The 17,370-nt window shown below is 40.4% G+C and overlaps 1 protein-coding gene across 1 annotated transcript in view; it reads left to right on the forward strand.

Annotated features, from left to right (window-relative positions):
- The window catches only part of mtx2 (metaxin 2), a 5,579-nt gene extending 1,183 nt beyond the window's left edge, over positions 1-4,396 (forward strand). Inside the window, exons 2-10 of the mRNA XM_032541594.1 lie at positions 377-424; positions 524-570; positions 885-957; positions 1,519-1,595; positions 1,795-1,887; positions 2,023-2,061; positions 2,151-2,276; positions 2,422-2,498; positions 3,258-4,396. Coding sequence (XP_032397485.1) covers positions 377-424; positions 524-570; positions 885-957; positions 1,519-1,595; positions 1,795-1,887; positions 2,023-2,061; positions 2,151-2,276; positions 2,422-2,498; positions 3,258-3,417 — 740 coding nt within the window. The 3' untranslated portion in view covers positions 3,418-4,396. The remainder of the gene's footprint in view (positions 1-376; positions 425-523; positions 571-884; positions 958-1,518; positions 1,596-1,794; positions 1,888-2,022; positions 2,062-2,150; positions 2,277-2,421; positions 2,499-3,257) is intronic.
- The last annotated feature ends 12,974 nt before the right edge of the window (positions 4,397-17,370 follow it).

Genomic DNA, 17,370 nt, shown 5'->3' on the forward strand with positions numbered 1-17,370 from the left:
ATGAATGGGAGTCAATGGAATGCCAACGGCAGGTGATGACTTGTTAATCTAAGATTCCACTGGTGTGCTCAGTGCTGCCACTGGTGGCTGGAAGCTACACTGCAACAACAATGATTTAGACCAACAGGCTGTTGAAAAATTATTTTCCAGCTATCAGCTGCAGCACTGCACTCCATTTGGGGTGAAAGGAAATAATGCGCAATCTTGGATTTTTACCGTGGTGGTGTGAAGTTAAATCAAATTTGTCTGCTCTCCATTGGTGTAAATTGTGTTTTTGTAACTATATACATGCCTGGCACTTTATAGCACCTTAAAATTGTGTCTGTCTGTCTCTCTCTTTCTTTCTCTCTTTCTGTGTGTGTTTTGACATTGACAGCCGCTGAGCCGTGGCCTGAATCTGCCACACTCTACCAACCGCTGAAGGGTGAGCTGGTTTGTCTGAAATGAAGAAACAACACTCTGAATTGTTGCTATAGAGGCTATTAGTCTAGTTGTTTACATTACGTTGGTGTTGTTTTTCCAGAGGATCAGATTTTGCTGTCAGACTGCGCCTCATCTCTTGCAGTTCAGGTGACGTTCTGTTCCGTTTGTGTCTTATCAACAAATATATCAGAAAATATGTGTATTATATTTTGCAGGGATTTTTGTTTCTGCATGGACGATACCTCACTGTGGATTTGCATGTAGTTTTATAGATGACTTAAAAGATTAATGGATCAGCAACACTTCAGCTTCAACATTAATTGACCCTAAAACACCAAACAGGTACCCCGTGCACAGCAGTGCTTCTCTCCTGGGTGCCAACTGGTGCAGGGTAAACAGCGCACACCAGGATACTAGGATTGAAACATGCATCGACCCTTTTGTGTTTTTCTTCTGTACAGGCCTACCTCAGGATGTGTGGTCTACCAGTGCAGGTGGTTTGCAGAGCAAATGCTGAATACATGTCACCCTCCGGTTAGTACACATGCTGCTGCAGAGGTGAATTTACTCTTGCCATGCTGCGATTGTCCACATGCAATCTTTGTGGTATTATCTATCTTATTGAAAAATTGACAATAGTAACTTTGTATCTTCCAGTTTAGATTAATCAGGACATTTCCAAATCCAGTATCATGTATCCGCATATAACCAGAAGTTGAAACAGATCCTATACTTTATTTTTTATTTTATTCGGTTCTTTTCTAGCTGTGATATCACATAGGCTAAGAAATCAAAATCTCTATACTGTAGCGGGTTAAAACATGATCAGCTATTCAGCTTTTATTTTTTGGAAGTTCAGTAATATAACCTCCCATATACCACTCAGTCTTTGTAGCCTGGTTTATCTCGCTACTTTATGTCCAGGTTGTGTCTAGATGCAGGTGAAACAGACTCATGGACCGTCTCACTGCTGAGCTCTTGGCCTTTTGGGTTTTGTGGTTTTAGGCACTGGGATTTCTTTTTTTAAAAGTGAGTTGTACTGATTTGTTTACCGTCTGCCTTTTTCTGTGTGTCTCTGTATGTGTGTCTCTGTAGGTAAGATTCCCTTTATCCACGTCGGGAACCAGGTGGTGTCAGAACTGGGGCCCATAGTGCAGTTCACCAAAGCTAAGGTGTGTAACACAGATACTGAAGTTGTTGAATCAGAGCTTGTTTTACACACAGAGACATGCTAAGAGATTGTATCACCTTAAGTTGTCATTGATGTCACTTTCTAGAAATATTACTCATGTTAGGACATCACTTGTAGTTTCCTGAACTGTTTTATTTGTTCGTAAAATGAGAAGAAACACATCTTCTTGGGGTTCCCAGGGTAATTCTCTGAGTGACGGCTTAGACGACGTTCAGAGAGCTGAAATGAAAGCGTACATGGAGCTGGTCAACAACATGCTGCTTACTGCTGAGGTACACACATGCGTACACTCGCTGCCATGCAACAAAACACACACAGCCAAATTAATATACTGATATTTTTGTTGTTGTATTTATCAATATTACTGGATAATATCTTCTCATTCAAGTCTCCTCTCCTCCCTACAGTTGTACATCCAGTGGTGTGATGACCCTACAGCTGCTGAGGTGTGTATAATTGTCTTTAGATAAAAAAAAAATCTGATGCGGCAGTTTTTATTCATTGCCTGATAATCACGTGTGTGTGTTTTGTGTAGATCTCACGTCCCAGATACAGCAGTCCTTACTCATGGCCTCTCAGTAACATCCTCGCCTATCAGAAGCAGTGGGAGGTTCGCAGGAAGATGAACGCCATCGGCTGGGGAGGGAAAACCCTGGAGCAGGTAAGCAACCACACAACAATGAATTTATAATGATGTACATGCTTTACACTTGTTTTAATTAAATTAAGGCTTTTGCAGTCACAAATAAAAACACAAATAGTATCTTGACATGATTAAAACACTTTATGTCCACCTGTGTTTCAAGGTTTATGAGGACGTGAGTCAGTGCTGCCAGGCTCTCTCCCAGAGGCTGGGAACTCAACCATACTTTTTTAATAAACAGTATGTATCTGTCTGTCTCTCTGTCTATCTATCCGGTCATTTTTCTTTGTTAGTCATAGAAACTAGATAACCGGTCATGGCATACTGCCATGCAGACACTGCTCTTTAGCTGGCCTTATAGTGGCCAAAGCCGAAAAGAAGTGTTTGCAGCATCTTACAGCTTTTTGGTTAGCACCACCCTCTGGTGTAATATTGTAATTACCTCCTAATTTTTTATTTACCTCCTTAAACCATGTATTGATGCCTTTAACCCTCATGTTGTCCTTGGGTCAAATTTGACCCGTTTTCAATTAGTTTTTGTTTTTTTTGTCACAAAAAATGGGCCGTCGAAATAAGCGCGGAAATGTAAACATTAAAAATATTAAAAAACTTTGGGGAAAAAACTTATAAAAAAAAATGCTGGGAAAAAAGTGACCAGAACGTTTTTTTTTCTTGGTTGATGGGAAGACAACACAAGGGTTAAAACAAACAGAACAATTCTGCCACTTTTTGTAATTGACTGAATGCCAATGTCAAGGCTTCTTTGAAACCTTCAATTCAAATTTCTCATCAAATGTCTGGATTGCTGGAAGCAAGGAAGTCACAGGAGAAGCAGAGATGCTATGGTGCATCACTGGTACAGGTTTCAGCTGTATACATTTTAAATATATAAATAAGGATCAGACTTAGCTTACCACATGACTAAAATTAAAGTGAACATCTTGAATTGAATGGTTTGTTTCAGCAGTAGCTAACAAACTGTGTGTGTCTGTGTTGTAGGCCTACAGAACTGGATGCGTTGGTGTTCGGTCACCTCTTCACCATTCTGACCACCAGACTGACCAGCACTGAGCTGGCAGAGCGGATCAAGAGCTACAGCAACTTGTTGTCCTTCTGCCGACGCATCGAACAGACCTACTTTGAAGACAAGAGCTCCTGAAGGAATGGAAGCTCTCTGTATTATCTCATCTTGTACATTCGGCCCATCCTTCTCTCATTCCCTCACTGTAGCACTACGAAGCTAAAAACTGCTTAAATTCACATACCCTTCCCTTTGTGATTCTTGCCTTCCTTCTCCCTGTACATAGTTGCATGCTGCTGATAGGAGTACAGAGGGACCAGTATTAGGATTAGTCCACTGCATATAGCTACAAATACACAAAAGTACCCTAAAGTCACAGTAAAGATCATTCTTAAGGGTATTACTCAACCAGGTTTACCATCTAAGAAGTTGTTTTCAAGTTCAACACAGAATACATAATGACGTTTTCACAACAAAACGCTGTCTGATCTGCACAACTCTTTTAGTTGAAGTGCTTCAGAAAGCCACCAAATGAAATTTTCAACAAACCATGGAGCCTAACATTTCCAGCATCATGAGATTTAAATGAGAATACTTATGACAGTAATGCAAGTCTTCACGGATCGCAGAAGGAGGTCAGAAGTCAGGGTTAGGTGCAGGTGATCTGACAGAGACTCAGTGTCAGGCTTATGGACACCTGAGTAGTATGGATGCTTCCAAAAACAGGCCTAATTTATTTGCTCTTATTGTTATTGATGCTCTCTGTTACACGGGAACTCTGTCTACTCTGACATCTATCATAGTACGTTCATGAATACCAAAAGACTCGGAGCGGTTGGATTTCACAGCTGTGTGACATGGCTGCCTTTCAGAAGGCAGACTGAAACTTGAACTGGGTTTGAGATTAAACGGCTTGTTTGTTTTTTTGTCCTTCCAGGAACTTTAGAAGCTTGTAAGAAATGTGAGGCAGTGTTGGCATACTTGTTTTTCTTCTGTACAAAAAAAGACATGAACATAATGACAAAGATGTGACTTAATCCTTAGTTTTTCCACCATTGTTTTCTTTGTGTGAATTGAAAGTGCCTACAGAATAAAAGTCATTAAATCACTTAACATACTGAGTTTTGTTTATTTCCCCCCCCCAATATACAGCTTTGACTTGAGCGTGGAGTTTCATTTTTGTTTCATGTTTTGTTTATAATAATTTAAAAAAATTTACACCAAATGTAATGCGACATATTCTATCCTGTGTTTGACATTTGTATGTGTAATAATGTTATTGATAAATGGAAATAGAAATGCAAGAAGCATACTGTTATTAAATAAGCCTAACTTAGACGGCAGCCACATGCTCCACCAATGGTTTCATTTATCATTGAAACATTGCTGAAACCTTCTAAAATATTTTACTTGTTAAAGTTTTTACTCGTTACGAAAGGCTGCAAAATTAAAAACATGAAACACAAACCAAATAAGTTTTAATTAAGGAAAGAGCAAAGCTTGAGTATATGGGGAAACCTCTTAAAGTCTATTCTAGTCCTAATATGGGGAATAGGTTCACACACTCGACTGCACGTTTCTGCCTCCAGGTCTCAGACAAGCTCAATGGTAATGTCTGATCACCTCTGATTGCCCTCTAGTTGGGCAGTTTGTGTGTGTGTGTGTGTGTGTGTGACAGACGGAGCAGGGGTCTGTCTTCCAGGTTTCCTGTGAGGTCACAGTGTGACCTGTGAACTTCCGGGAGCTGTGACATCCTGAGTGATGTCCTGCAGTAGCTGACCACTGCACAGTGAGAGGTCATCGGCCAGACAGCTGGCGGACAGACAGAGAGGAATTAACAGAGACGGAAAGACGCATCTCATTGAAGAAGCTCAGTTAAGCCCACAACCATTTGTGGATATTAAGTTATAGATTCATTATGAATTTTGACTCTCAAAAACACGTATTCTTAAAAAACATGCTTGAAGATTTATCAGATTTTTCATATTGTGGAAGATGATATGGAGTCATGCTGAGATGTTGTCAATGCAGCTACAATGTGTTTTGGTCAATGGAAGAAGTATTTAGATCTTCTACTTAAGTAGAAGCAGCAATACTACAGTGTAAAAAAGTCCCAAATTCAAAATCACATAATTATTGGCATCAAAATATACCTCAAGTACCAAAGTAAACTAATAACTAACAAATCTGCATAACTCATTATGCAGATTTGTTAGTTATTGATATTACTGGATAATCAATAGGGATGCATTCATGTGTTCATCAATTTAATGTTGCAGTTGGTAAAGGTGGAGCTGATTTTAATCACAATTCATATACTGCTGGGTAGTTTAACCGGCAATTACACGTCATCATTTGTTAGTTGATTTATATTTATATTAAGTTATCAAATAACTGTGGAGTGAAAAGCACAATATTGGCTTCTAAAATGTAGTGGAGTAGAAGTATAAAGTAGCATAAAATAAATGGAAATATTCAGGTGAAGTGCAAGTAACTCACAATTGTACTCAAGTACAGTGCTGGAGTAAATGTACTTAGTTACATTCCACCATTGGTTTTGGTGTTAGTTCCTTACAATCAAGATATGAGGGCTTCTTTCTAGAGTCTCTGATTTACACAACACTATCCTACAAGACAAATCAGCCAGAAACACTCTTATGTTACACACACATTCACAAACTCTCCTGGCTCCCACGAGCTAAGTAGGGTCGTTTACACTTTTAGTTAAACCAATCAGATTCAGTTACTATGTCTTTCAGCCAATCATACTCATGCTGTCAATATTTAAACATGCTCAAAATCCATCTTCGAGAATTCAGCATCATCTTCATTCATCTCCACCACCACCATTGTCTAGACTCCATCGAAGGGTGGGGGGGGGGAGTATCTATTTCTACTAACATGATGTCACAGTGGGGTCAAACCACCAAAGGCTTTGCACTGCCCGATGTGAGTCGAGAGCAGATTTGAGTTGCGCATGCGTCACTTTGCGACAAGTAGCCTACACGATGCAAACGAGAGACTTCTGTAATGTCAACACAGTAAAAATGGAGCGGCTGGCTACAACAAGGGCTGTCAGTTGAATGGCGTTTTGGGCGAACCTTAGCAATCAAACAATCATAGAGAAACCCTTTTTGAAATGATTTCCATCTTCTGTTATTGTTTTTAATGAGAAAAGTTTATTTCACGGATTTCACAAATTTCAGTATGACACGTTATGCCGTAAACCCTTTAAATCTGAGCATGCGCAAATCACATCTGCAGCACTGACCAGAGCTGGTCTGACCATAGACAGTGAAAGAAAGGGACCAACAGATCCCGTTGCTCTGCACCAGTGGTTTTCAACCTTTTTTTGGGCCAGCGCCCCCCTATCCATGATCCAGGTCCCTAACCACCCCCCCTCAAATAAGATGTAGCCTATGCCAATTTCCATGAATATGAATGATTACGCCCTAATATTAGGTATGTTATTGTTGTTAATATTGTTATCAAAAATAATCAAAACGTCTTATCATTGAATGGCAAACACATTTATTAGTTTATTAGTTTCCCAGGTATTAAAAAAGCCATGTGAATAAAATATTTACAGGTGATTCAAAAATGCAACCTGACATCAATTTACATTAGGTAACAACATCCAATCAGAATGACTAGAAATGTAACATTCAACCTTTAATAAGGTATTACAAACACTAACAGTAGCCAATCCGAAACAGCTACTAATTTAACATTCAAATCTATTTCTCGTTCAAATCTTAATCCATGATCCAATTGTTCCAACAGAAAACAAGATGGCACTCATCAAGGGGTTAAAGCAGAAGGAAATAAGTTTACAACCTTTGGAAGTTAGTGAGAGCCCTGCTGTAATTATTTTTGCACAGAACTCTTAAGCTACTCTGCAATGAATTGATTGTCAAACTGACAATTGAAACCATAATTTGAATTACATTTCTGAGTAATAGAGAAATGCAGGGAAATGTATTTTGTATATATTTTGTATATTTGTTTCAAATACATCTGCTATGGAGCCATAACATGAGATACAAGGTAATGGAGCCTTTTATACATTTTTATGTTTCTTTGGAAATAAACAATGGACAACTAAAGTTTGTAAACGCTTCAAATGTAAAGTTATTTGCTGTCAAATTGGCGCCAATATGAATGGCAGTCAATGGAATGCTAACGGCAGGTGAGTGCTTGGTAGCATTAAAATGGCCCCATATGAGCTACGCTCAGTGGCCCTTTGGTTTGGCTCGACTCTCATTGGGTATGACACGTTATGCCATAAACTGTTTAAATCTGCACATGCACACCTAAAATCTGCACTGGGGCAGTGACAGTCATTTTAATTTGTGCACTCGTTTATAAATAATTGTTTGATTTATTGAGTCTTGAAATGCCTTCACCCACAGCCCCTGACAAGAAAAAACGAGGAGCCCACACATGATTTGTGTTTTAAAAAGTATTCATTTCCAAAATAAATGAGAAACATTCAACTAAAGTCAAAATAATGAATGAGTATTTATTTACAACATTAGTGGAATGTGAGAATATGTTGTATGATGCAGAACTAGAGACGTGCAGTCCGACAATAGCTTAGCAGCCTTGTGTAGCAGCCTGTCCAACCAGGGGAGCAGGATCTCTCCCTGATTGCCTCTCAGCTCTCCTGCAGGGAGAGACCACGGGAAGCAGGGACTCCTGCAGGGAGAGACCACTGGAAGCAGGGACTCCTGCAGACAGAGAGGACCACAGGAAGCAGGGACTCCTGCAGACAGAGAGGACCACGGGAAGCAGGGACTCCTGCAGACAGAGAGGACCACAGGAAGCAGGGACTCCTGCAGACAGAGAGGACCACAGGAAGCAGGGACTCCTGCAGACAGAGAGGACCACGGGAAGCAGGGACTCCTGCAGACAGAGAGGACCACGGGAAGCAGGGACTCCTGCAGACAGAGAGGACCACGGGAAGCAGGGACTCCTGCAGACAGAGAGGACCAGAGGAAGCAGGGACTCCTGCAGACAGAGAGGACCACAGGAAGCAGGGACTCCTGCAGACAGAGAGGACCACAGGAAGCAGGGACTCCTGCAGACAGAGAGGACCACGAACAGGACTCCTGCAGACAGAGGACCACAGAAGCAGGACTCCTGCAGACAGAGAGGAACACGGGAAGCAGAATTGCCTTGGAGACAAAAGGACCACAGGAAGCAGGGACTCCTGCAGACAGAGAGGACCACAGGAAGCAGGGACTCCTGCAGACAGAGAGCCATGCCAACTCATCCGGTTGTCCTTTGACCTTTTCTGTTATCTTAGTCATGCAGCTACATGTCCCTGCTTTCAGGAGAGACAGCAGCATAACCCTTCATGTTCTCTCCAAATTATTATTTTGACAGACATCCTTCTTTTATCAAGGCTAGATAACAGGTAACGGTCCCGGTGCCTTAGGGGACAGAAGTTTGCAGGCTCAACATGTGGCGATTACTTTTCAGGTATTTTTATTATATGCATCTGCTTCTTAATACTGTATCCATGACTTATAGATCATAAAAAACTGAAATGATTAGATTTTGTAGCAAAAACAGTATCATTATCTAATCTTTAAAGGACTTTATCAATACAGTACGTAAAGGTGCATTTCACAAAAAACACATTTGTACTTAATCAAGTTTACACATAGTAATGACTAACACAAAAGCATAGAAATTGTACTGGGCACAGACTGGCTCAGCCTCAGCTTGTAATGACAGGCTCTTCTCCAGGAGGGGGCAGCATGGGGATAGGAATTGAACCTGCTGCTGCAGAGAGTTTATTGGCCTGCTGATTGAGGCAAAATTGCACAAAAAAGCTAAAAATAATTAAACAAATCAACATGCACATACTGAACATTCATTTATTTTTAAATTGTGTTGCAGTTTTGGACAAATCTCACTTGACAAAATTCGTAAACAGTGACAGAAACTGCGACAGTAAACTTTAAACTGTTGTTGGTTAAATTTCTTTCATTATTTGCTTTATATGTCGGTTATTTAATGAGAGCAGCGTATGTAATGGGCAGATTGGCTTCTGCTCTGTTTTCATTGCACCACTGACCGGCATGTAGCACAGGTTCCCAAAAAGAACAACAAAGAGTTCAAATGTTTGTTACTGAAGAGCCTGAATGCACTCACGTTTCAATTAGTCATTGTTACGTAACAACATGTGCAAATTTCCTTTCTTTCCATTTGACAGTTCAGCCTTTTTCATTATAGAGAAAAGGCTAAACAAAATGTGTAAATAATAATGATCAAAAGTAATAATACACAAGAAATAAATAGAAATAATGAAATAATGATATAATAAAAGGAAATTGAATGTGTGATAAGAAAGACATAATACTTAATACTATTTCCAGCTATACATTCTTCATTGGCAGTCTCAGGTGTTTAGAGAATGTAGTTGATGAAAGATCCTTGTAAGAGGATGGTTGTGTGTGGGAGAAAGTGTCAGTTTAAACAGTATGACTGAAGGCTGATAATTACACAGCTTGATTATCAAAGTGAATCCTGATACATATCATCTGGACTTTCTGGGGGTGGGGGGGAGAGTTTTGAGATTATTTATGTTTGCGTTGTAATGTAGCCTATATTTTTTAATTTGATATTAGGAATTCAATAAATCATCTCTGGTGCTGTGACCCAGTATATCTCTAATCTTGTTGACATTAACAGGATCAGCATGGTGTCTCGGGTGTCGGAGCACAGGGACGGCTTAAGTGATTTGGAGGCCGCAGGCAGGCGGAGACTGAGCTGAGGGCCTGCTGACACGCACGCACGCACGCACGCACGCACGCACGCACGCAGGCAGGCAGGCAGGCAGGCAGGCACGCACGCAGGCACAAGATTTATGAGAATCCATTTTTACGTAACAAAATCTTTTTAACCTACAAAAAAAGTATTTCATCAAGGTTGAGCGGCTAACATGACACAAAATCCCACATCCACTGATTTCCCACCACCCTGCCAAGGCTCGGCACGGTGACAGCACTGCAGGAAACCCTGCCCTTCCCAACCTCGCATTACACACTTGTGGCAAGAAAACAAGCAGGCAGCTTTCATTGAAAAAAGCCAATTGAGTCTTCTCACTGAAGGGTTTGGAATGCTTGCTAAATGCCCTTTGCTCAGTTAGATGAAGACAACGAGGCAGGAACATGAATGCAAATTGAGTATCTTAAAGATGTCACACATTTATAATTTTGTGAATCTAAAGCCCAGCACGACTGAGACTAAATGCCTTCATTAGAAAAATGACTGCATTATTCATTTGTTCCAACACTTAAAAAAAAAAGTTATGTTTTCCAGACATGCAGCCTACTGTGATTGTGCGAATAATTACCGACTTGTATAATTAGCAACGGCAGAATCAGCAGGATGCTGTTATAGTGTTGCAAAATACTCTTAAGTTGTGTTCAAACTGAATGTGAGGCTAAATTTAATTTTTTGTTTTATATAATTTGCACATAAAGCTAATGGGGCAGTCTGCTGATTCTACACATAAAGTTGAGATTATTTGTAATGACGATCGCCACTCATCCAGTGGAAGCCGTTGCAAAATGTCTGCTGTGGTTCTGGTAGGAGCTGGGAGAATAACCCTGATGCCATCGGGAAATACTATAGAGCAGCATTATTAATAATACATTATTAATGGAAATCTTAACCCATTCTAGGCACTAAAAGTCAGGTCACATACATGTACCGAAATTCGTTCTCTGCATTTAACCCATCCCTCAAGGGAGCAGTGGGCAACCATTTACAGCGCCCGGGGACCAACTCCAGATCTGAGGACAACGTAGTACATGTTTTTGATGGTGGGGGACACCGGGGCACCTGGAGGGAACCAACGCAAACATGGGGAGAACATACAAACTCTACACAGAAAGGCCTTGAACGACCTGGATTTGAACCCATAACCTTCTTGCTTTGAGGTTACAGTGCTAATCATTGGCCACCATGCTGCTGTTTCATACAAGTCCCCCAACTGTGTGAAAGGGCAACACTAAAGGCGTTTTTCCTCTACGTGGTACCTCCTCGACTCTACTCGTCTTTCATCCATTATGAAAAATGTCCCTGGTACTAGCTAACAGGTACTTTTTTGTGAAAACCTGCAGACTACTGATTGGTCGGACAGAATCGTCACTAATCACTGCGTCATCATTGCTAGTGACAGACGGGGGTGTCTTGAACAAACCGGCCGTGGTTAAGTAGTTTAGCCAGCGGCGTTTTTTTTTTGCTGCCTCCAGCTTCTTTTGAAACTAAATCCGTCTTCTGGCTGTGGCAACAACCCCATGCAATCAAAAACAACACACCTTTGACGTTCTCTGTGTGTGTGTGTGTGTGTGTGTCACGTTAGGTCACAACAGTTTCCTGCTATGACGACTAGCCACACTCACCTCATGAGGCGGTACTAATCTGCAATGGACAAAGGGGGACAGGGCACCGCGGCCCAGTCAAGCTGAGTCAAGCAGGTACCGTGGTAATGGAAAAACGCCATTAATCCCCGGAGTACCATTTTATTGTAAAACAAACAGCGTATTTACTCTGGGTGGATCAAACTGAGGCTTGGACATGTATGATGCTAGTAGCTAACAACAGCTAATGTTTCTAATGTCATTGAGGACAGGAAAAAAAAAGGCTTTACCTTCTACCTGAATGCACCTTCGGGTGTCAGTAAAACATGCTAGTGACTTCAGAGAACGCAGTTCATGTCTCATCTCCTACAAACGTTTCTGGTAACCATGACAGCAAACAACCATAACCATACAGGTAAGGTAAGCAGACAGATTTGTACCAACATAACAAAGCAGCGCACAATAGGAGCACGAACAGCGAGGAGAAGGAGGCCACGCCAATGCATCTGTCGGTTCTAAGCTTGCAGCAGGAGATTGCAAACAATCATCATCATCCAAACCGCCAAACTATGGTCCACCTATGTCAAGGCATGTAGGTTTCAATTCAATTCAATTTTCAATTCAATTTTATTTATAGTATCAATTCATAACAAGAGTTATCTCAAGACACTTTACAGATAGACCACACTTCAGAATTTACAAGGAGTTCTAGGTTTGTGCTTGTGTGTGTGTGTGAGTAGCCATTTGTACCTGTAAGCATGTGTTTCCTTCGTCATGGACTTGCGTGTGCATGTGTAGGCACTCTAAGGGTGTTAGGAAGTGTTTTTTTTTGAGGCGATGTAGATTTGAGTGGAATAAAGAGATTAGCTGTGTGTTGATAATCCTCTCCCCTTGTCACGCACATACACACACAAACACACACACACACAAACACACACACACACGCACACACACTGCTACTTCCCTCTTTCATGATTTCCACGTCTTTTCTAATGGGCCGTGTTGTTTCTCGTAGTCGTGTTCAGCCTCATCCTTCACAGTTTACGCTGATAAACTTGCTTTGCTGCAGCACACTTCATTTACATCTTTGAAAAACACAAGTCAGATTTGTCTCAGGAAAGGTTGCTGTTTACTCTAAAAGGCTTACACATTCAAAGGTTTCAGACTCTCATTTTCCCCTATTAAACTTACAGCAATTCACCGTTTAACATACAGATCACCTGGTGGTTTATTCTCACTCTGGTGTTGTAGGCGTCATCCATTTAGAATAAATACTAAATGTTCTCTACTCCCACACAAGTAGCTGTCAAGGAGTTCTTAGGCAAAGCATGTTAAATGAACGTACATCTCAGTGCTCTTAATGTGCATTCAGCTAGATAGGAATGGAGCAACTAATCAGGTGTAGGAAGGGGTTCATGTTGATGCCTGAGAGGGAGAGAAAGAAAGACGGAGAGGGAGAGAGAGAGAGAGAGAGAGAGAGAGAGAGAGAGAGAGAGAGAGAGTGTGCAAGGTACACATTTTAATGTTTATTTAATAAAGTATAACAAGATTGGAAGCCATCCAGGCTGCACGTGCCAGCCCTCGCTTACCTGAATATAAATGTGTCTGTTCAAATTAGATACAAAAAAGACAAACATGTTGGATCTAAGCCCAGACTCTGTGTTGGAAATAGCCATAACCATAGCTGAAGGGCTTCATTCCAAAACCCTTTAAATCCATTTTGTAAGTAAGCTGTTATCTGATGATTTCTGCCAGTACTTACAAAAGTATAATGTTACTGTTTTGTAAGTCAGTCAGTAACTCCAGGGATGATTTACGATGAGTTTTGCGGTCAAGACAAGCAATTATTTTGCTTGTTTCAAAGAAGAATCTTGTTGTCATTTAGAGTCAGTATGGCCCATTTACATCTGTCTGTGTGTAGTTTACAGTACAATCAGTGACTGAGCTGCAGGGTCATGCATGTAAGCCAAGATGAAAGCATGCATTTAGCCAAAATCCAGGAAAAATGTACAAGAACATGCGGATGACTGGCGGAGGAGTGGATTATACTGTATGAGTGGTTTGATACTTTCTCCAGTATTGAAGTTTGTCATTATTGAAGTCCATTTTAACCACTGTCATCTAAAACTGATCCCAGGCAGGGAGGAGCATCATTTTAAATTAAATGACTTTTGTTGTAGTACTCTGTGTAAGTATGTAGAAACCTTTTCTATTTCTTCCCAACCTGTGTTCCAGAAGTTCTGTCTGCATACCACCACAAATTGGGGAATATTAAGAATGTTGGTATTCTATCAGATTTAGAGCTTTATTTTTTTCTTCCTTACAAGCTAAGAGAGGAGGCACACATGTGCTACTCTTCCAACATTGTTTGTGATGTGATGTGTGACTTTATTTAGCCGTACAGAGAAAAACTTTGATTTTGGAGAGACAGAATCTGCTACTCCTTTTAAATTGTCTCTTAAAGCCATAGTGCGTAGTTTCTGTCACCCCCCATGAGGAATTCTAAGTTATGACAACAAAACTGTCAGCGCGTCCACATGATACAAGCCTTCCGTAATCGCGCATCACCCCCACTCTTCCTCCACACAGTTTTAAGTAACCAAGGAGGACACGGAGGATTAACAAACATGGACTGTTCAGAAGATTAATTAATTAATTAATTAATTATCTTCACTTTTGTGCGCAAAAACGACACCAGTTTCTGAACACAGCCATACTGAGAACTACAGAGAGAGTTGTGTGAAGCTGATAGTCTTAACTAGCTTTGTAGCAACTCATTTGGCAATGGCTTCAATGGAACAGACGTTAATTAATATCAAAAAGTTACGCAATAAAGCTTTAAGTCTGTATGCTGTGCAGACACCTTTTCAGTTCAAACGCTGCATTGATGTAACAATACAGATTGTGACGAAAAATCCATTTTTTAAAGATGATTTCCTGGTGGAGAACTTGTAATGTTTTAGTGATTGACAGAAAGCTAAGAGCAACTCGATGCATGTAAACACTCAACAGAAACTTGTGTGTATACTATGGTGGTTTATTTAACTCTGAAACTTGATTTTAATATTAATCAGCAACAGATGGCTTCTTCTGAAGGGAGGGAAAAAAGCCTTGATATGCTGAGTGTGTGCAGACAACAACAGCAGGAATGTGAAAAAGTAAAACTACAGAAACTGCACAAATAATGATAAAGAATTGTAGAATTAAAACCGGAGAGAAAGTCCACGGGTGTTCTCCGAGAGACATTTTCACACTCTGCTGTTTGCGTTGTGAGCGACCGAGAGAAGAAGGAAAGGAGAAACATACGTTTTAATGGAGAGGACGAGTGATGTGTAGCCAGATGTTTTAAATGTCAGTTAGTGTTGTGTAGCTGTAATCTGAGGTGTGTTTCATTTCCTGAAGCTGTCACTCTTTCTCCAATGACCTCACTCCAAGTGTGTGTGTGTGTGTGTGTGTGTGTATGTGTGTGGAGGCCCCTAAATGACCATGGGGCTTAACTGGCCTCAGAGACCCCTGCACCATGTAATCACACACACATATGTGCCTTGAAATTGAATGATCCTGTGAAACATAAAGAATGTGTGTGTGTGAGTCATACTACATGCATGTGTGTGTAGACTAAACACTGACCTACATTGCTATTTTTACTGATTAAAGGTTGTTTATAATGAGACCTATTAACATCAGACCTTAAGTTCTCACACAAAAACACACCACATCACACACACAACACCACAACCACACACACACACAACACACACACACCACAACACACAACACACCACACACACAACACACACACACACACACACTCAATGGTCCATGTATAACTCAGATCAGTCTGCATAAGGACATAGAACAGAAAGGAAATGTGAGTTTCTTTCTTCTTTTCATTCACTTTTTTAGTTTTCATCTTAGTCTCTTCTACTTGTTCACCTAGACACATCTCTCTGCGCTCTCTCTCTCTCTCTCTCTCTCTCTCTCTCACACACACACACAGTGTTGAATTAGCCTACTGTGATATCTTAATTGTGATAAGAAATTACCCATATCGGGTAGATTTTTACCATATTAGTTTACATCTTAATACATCAGACACTTTATCTGATCTTCTTAATTTCTAGTTTCTGGCTTTTGGATGCATGCACACAAATATGAAAATTACAAAGGGATTACCCTGTATTTGGGAGGAAATGGACACTGTGCCTTTTTGTTTCAGTGGTATGCATGTGCGTGTGCTGTGTGTGTTTTTCTTCATGTTATATGGCACAGCTGGAACAACATTGTGTGTGTGACAGAGAGAGAGAGAGAGAGAGAGAGAGAGAGAGAGAGAGAGAGAGAGAGTGTGATGTTTACTGGAATCATGAGAGCATAAAGTGAAAGTGTGTGTACTCGGGTGTGGACAAATGTGTTTCTCATGTACTTGTCATGAACATGTACGTTACAGTACACTGACGTCTGCATTTAGGTGGTCCTCTGTTTTACTTTTTATCCAACCTTCTCTTCTCCTCAATGCTTCTATCAGTGTTTCGAACTAAAACTTTGCTGATGTGCATCATTTATGGTGGTGTGTATTTCTCATTTCCACACATAACTGGCCAAAATAATAATAATTTAATGTTATATTGAGGTATATCCAGTGCATCTACACTAGAGTTTTATAGATTTTTTAATTGTATTTAGTCATCTGGAGCTGCATACAAACCTTAAGGGATTTTGTCAACCTTAACTTTTAACAAATCTGGTAGGTACTGCACGGGCCTGAAAGTAGGACATAGAGGCCGATACGTCTGCGGACAGATATTATCGGCTGATATTAGGCATTTCACGATCTGACGCTCTTCAACGTCCCTGTTGGCAACACAGATTTTTTTTTTTAATGTGTTTTTGTTTAATGAACTTTAAGTATAACTTTAAGTTTTAAGTTTCAAATCTTAAGTTTGTATTTTTACAAATTTTATTTATGAGAACTTTAATATATTTTGATGTTCCTCTGTTCTTGTTGTTTTAGTGAGAACTCATAAATAACTACAAGTAACTAATATTAGGAAAATCTGTTTACGTTTTGTAATGCGTTTCTGGACTTTAAAAAACAACAACTTTATATCGTCCGATTTATCGGCATATCAGATTTTTAAATAACCAAATATTGTATCGGCCTTAAAAATCCTTTATTGGTTGGGCTCTAGTAAAAAGAGCAGTTTACTTAATTCAGAGAAACGGTCAGCACAAGGTCAGCAGTCAGTGAAAGCCAACAAGTCCAAAAACAGAGTGGGAAGGTCATCAAATCCAAAAATCCTCATTAGGAAGGCATGTAAAGATTGGGCACAAAGGGTGAGAAACACAATAAACAATGTGAGCTGCTGGATCGGTACATGTACTGTACCAGCTGGCTGACAGTGTTGTGCGTAACGCGTTACAGTAACATAACTTGTTTTTCTGGAAAAAAATAGTATAAACGCTCTACTGATAATTCGGGAACAAAACGTAGTTCCTTTTTATATTTGGCGCAACGTTACTTTTCCAAGGCACAGATTTGACAGCAAGACTGCCTTCTCAGCTGGACGCTCACAAGCTCCACACGACAGGCCCTACCTGACAGAGGCTGGAAGCAGAGCAATCATGGTAAGCGAGGAGCAGCCAACGCTAACTGTTGAGTATTTTAAGCTTTATGGTATTTTGCTGGACGGTGCTCTGAGCAGAGAACTACGTG

The sequence above is a fragment of the Etheostoma spectabile genome, chromosome 17 (assembly GCF_008692095.1).
Source record: "Etheostoma spectabile isolate EspeVRDwgs_2016 chromosome 17, UIUC_Espe_1.0, whole genome shotgun sequence".
Lineage (NCBI taxonomy): Eukaryota > Metazoa > Chordata > Actinopteri > Perciformes > Percidae > Etheostoma > Etheostoma spectabile.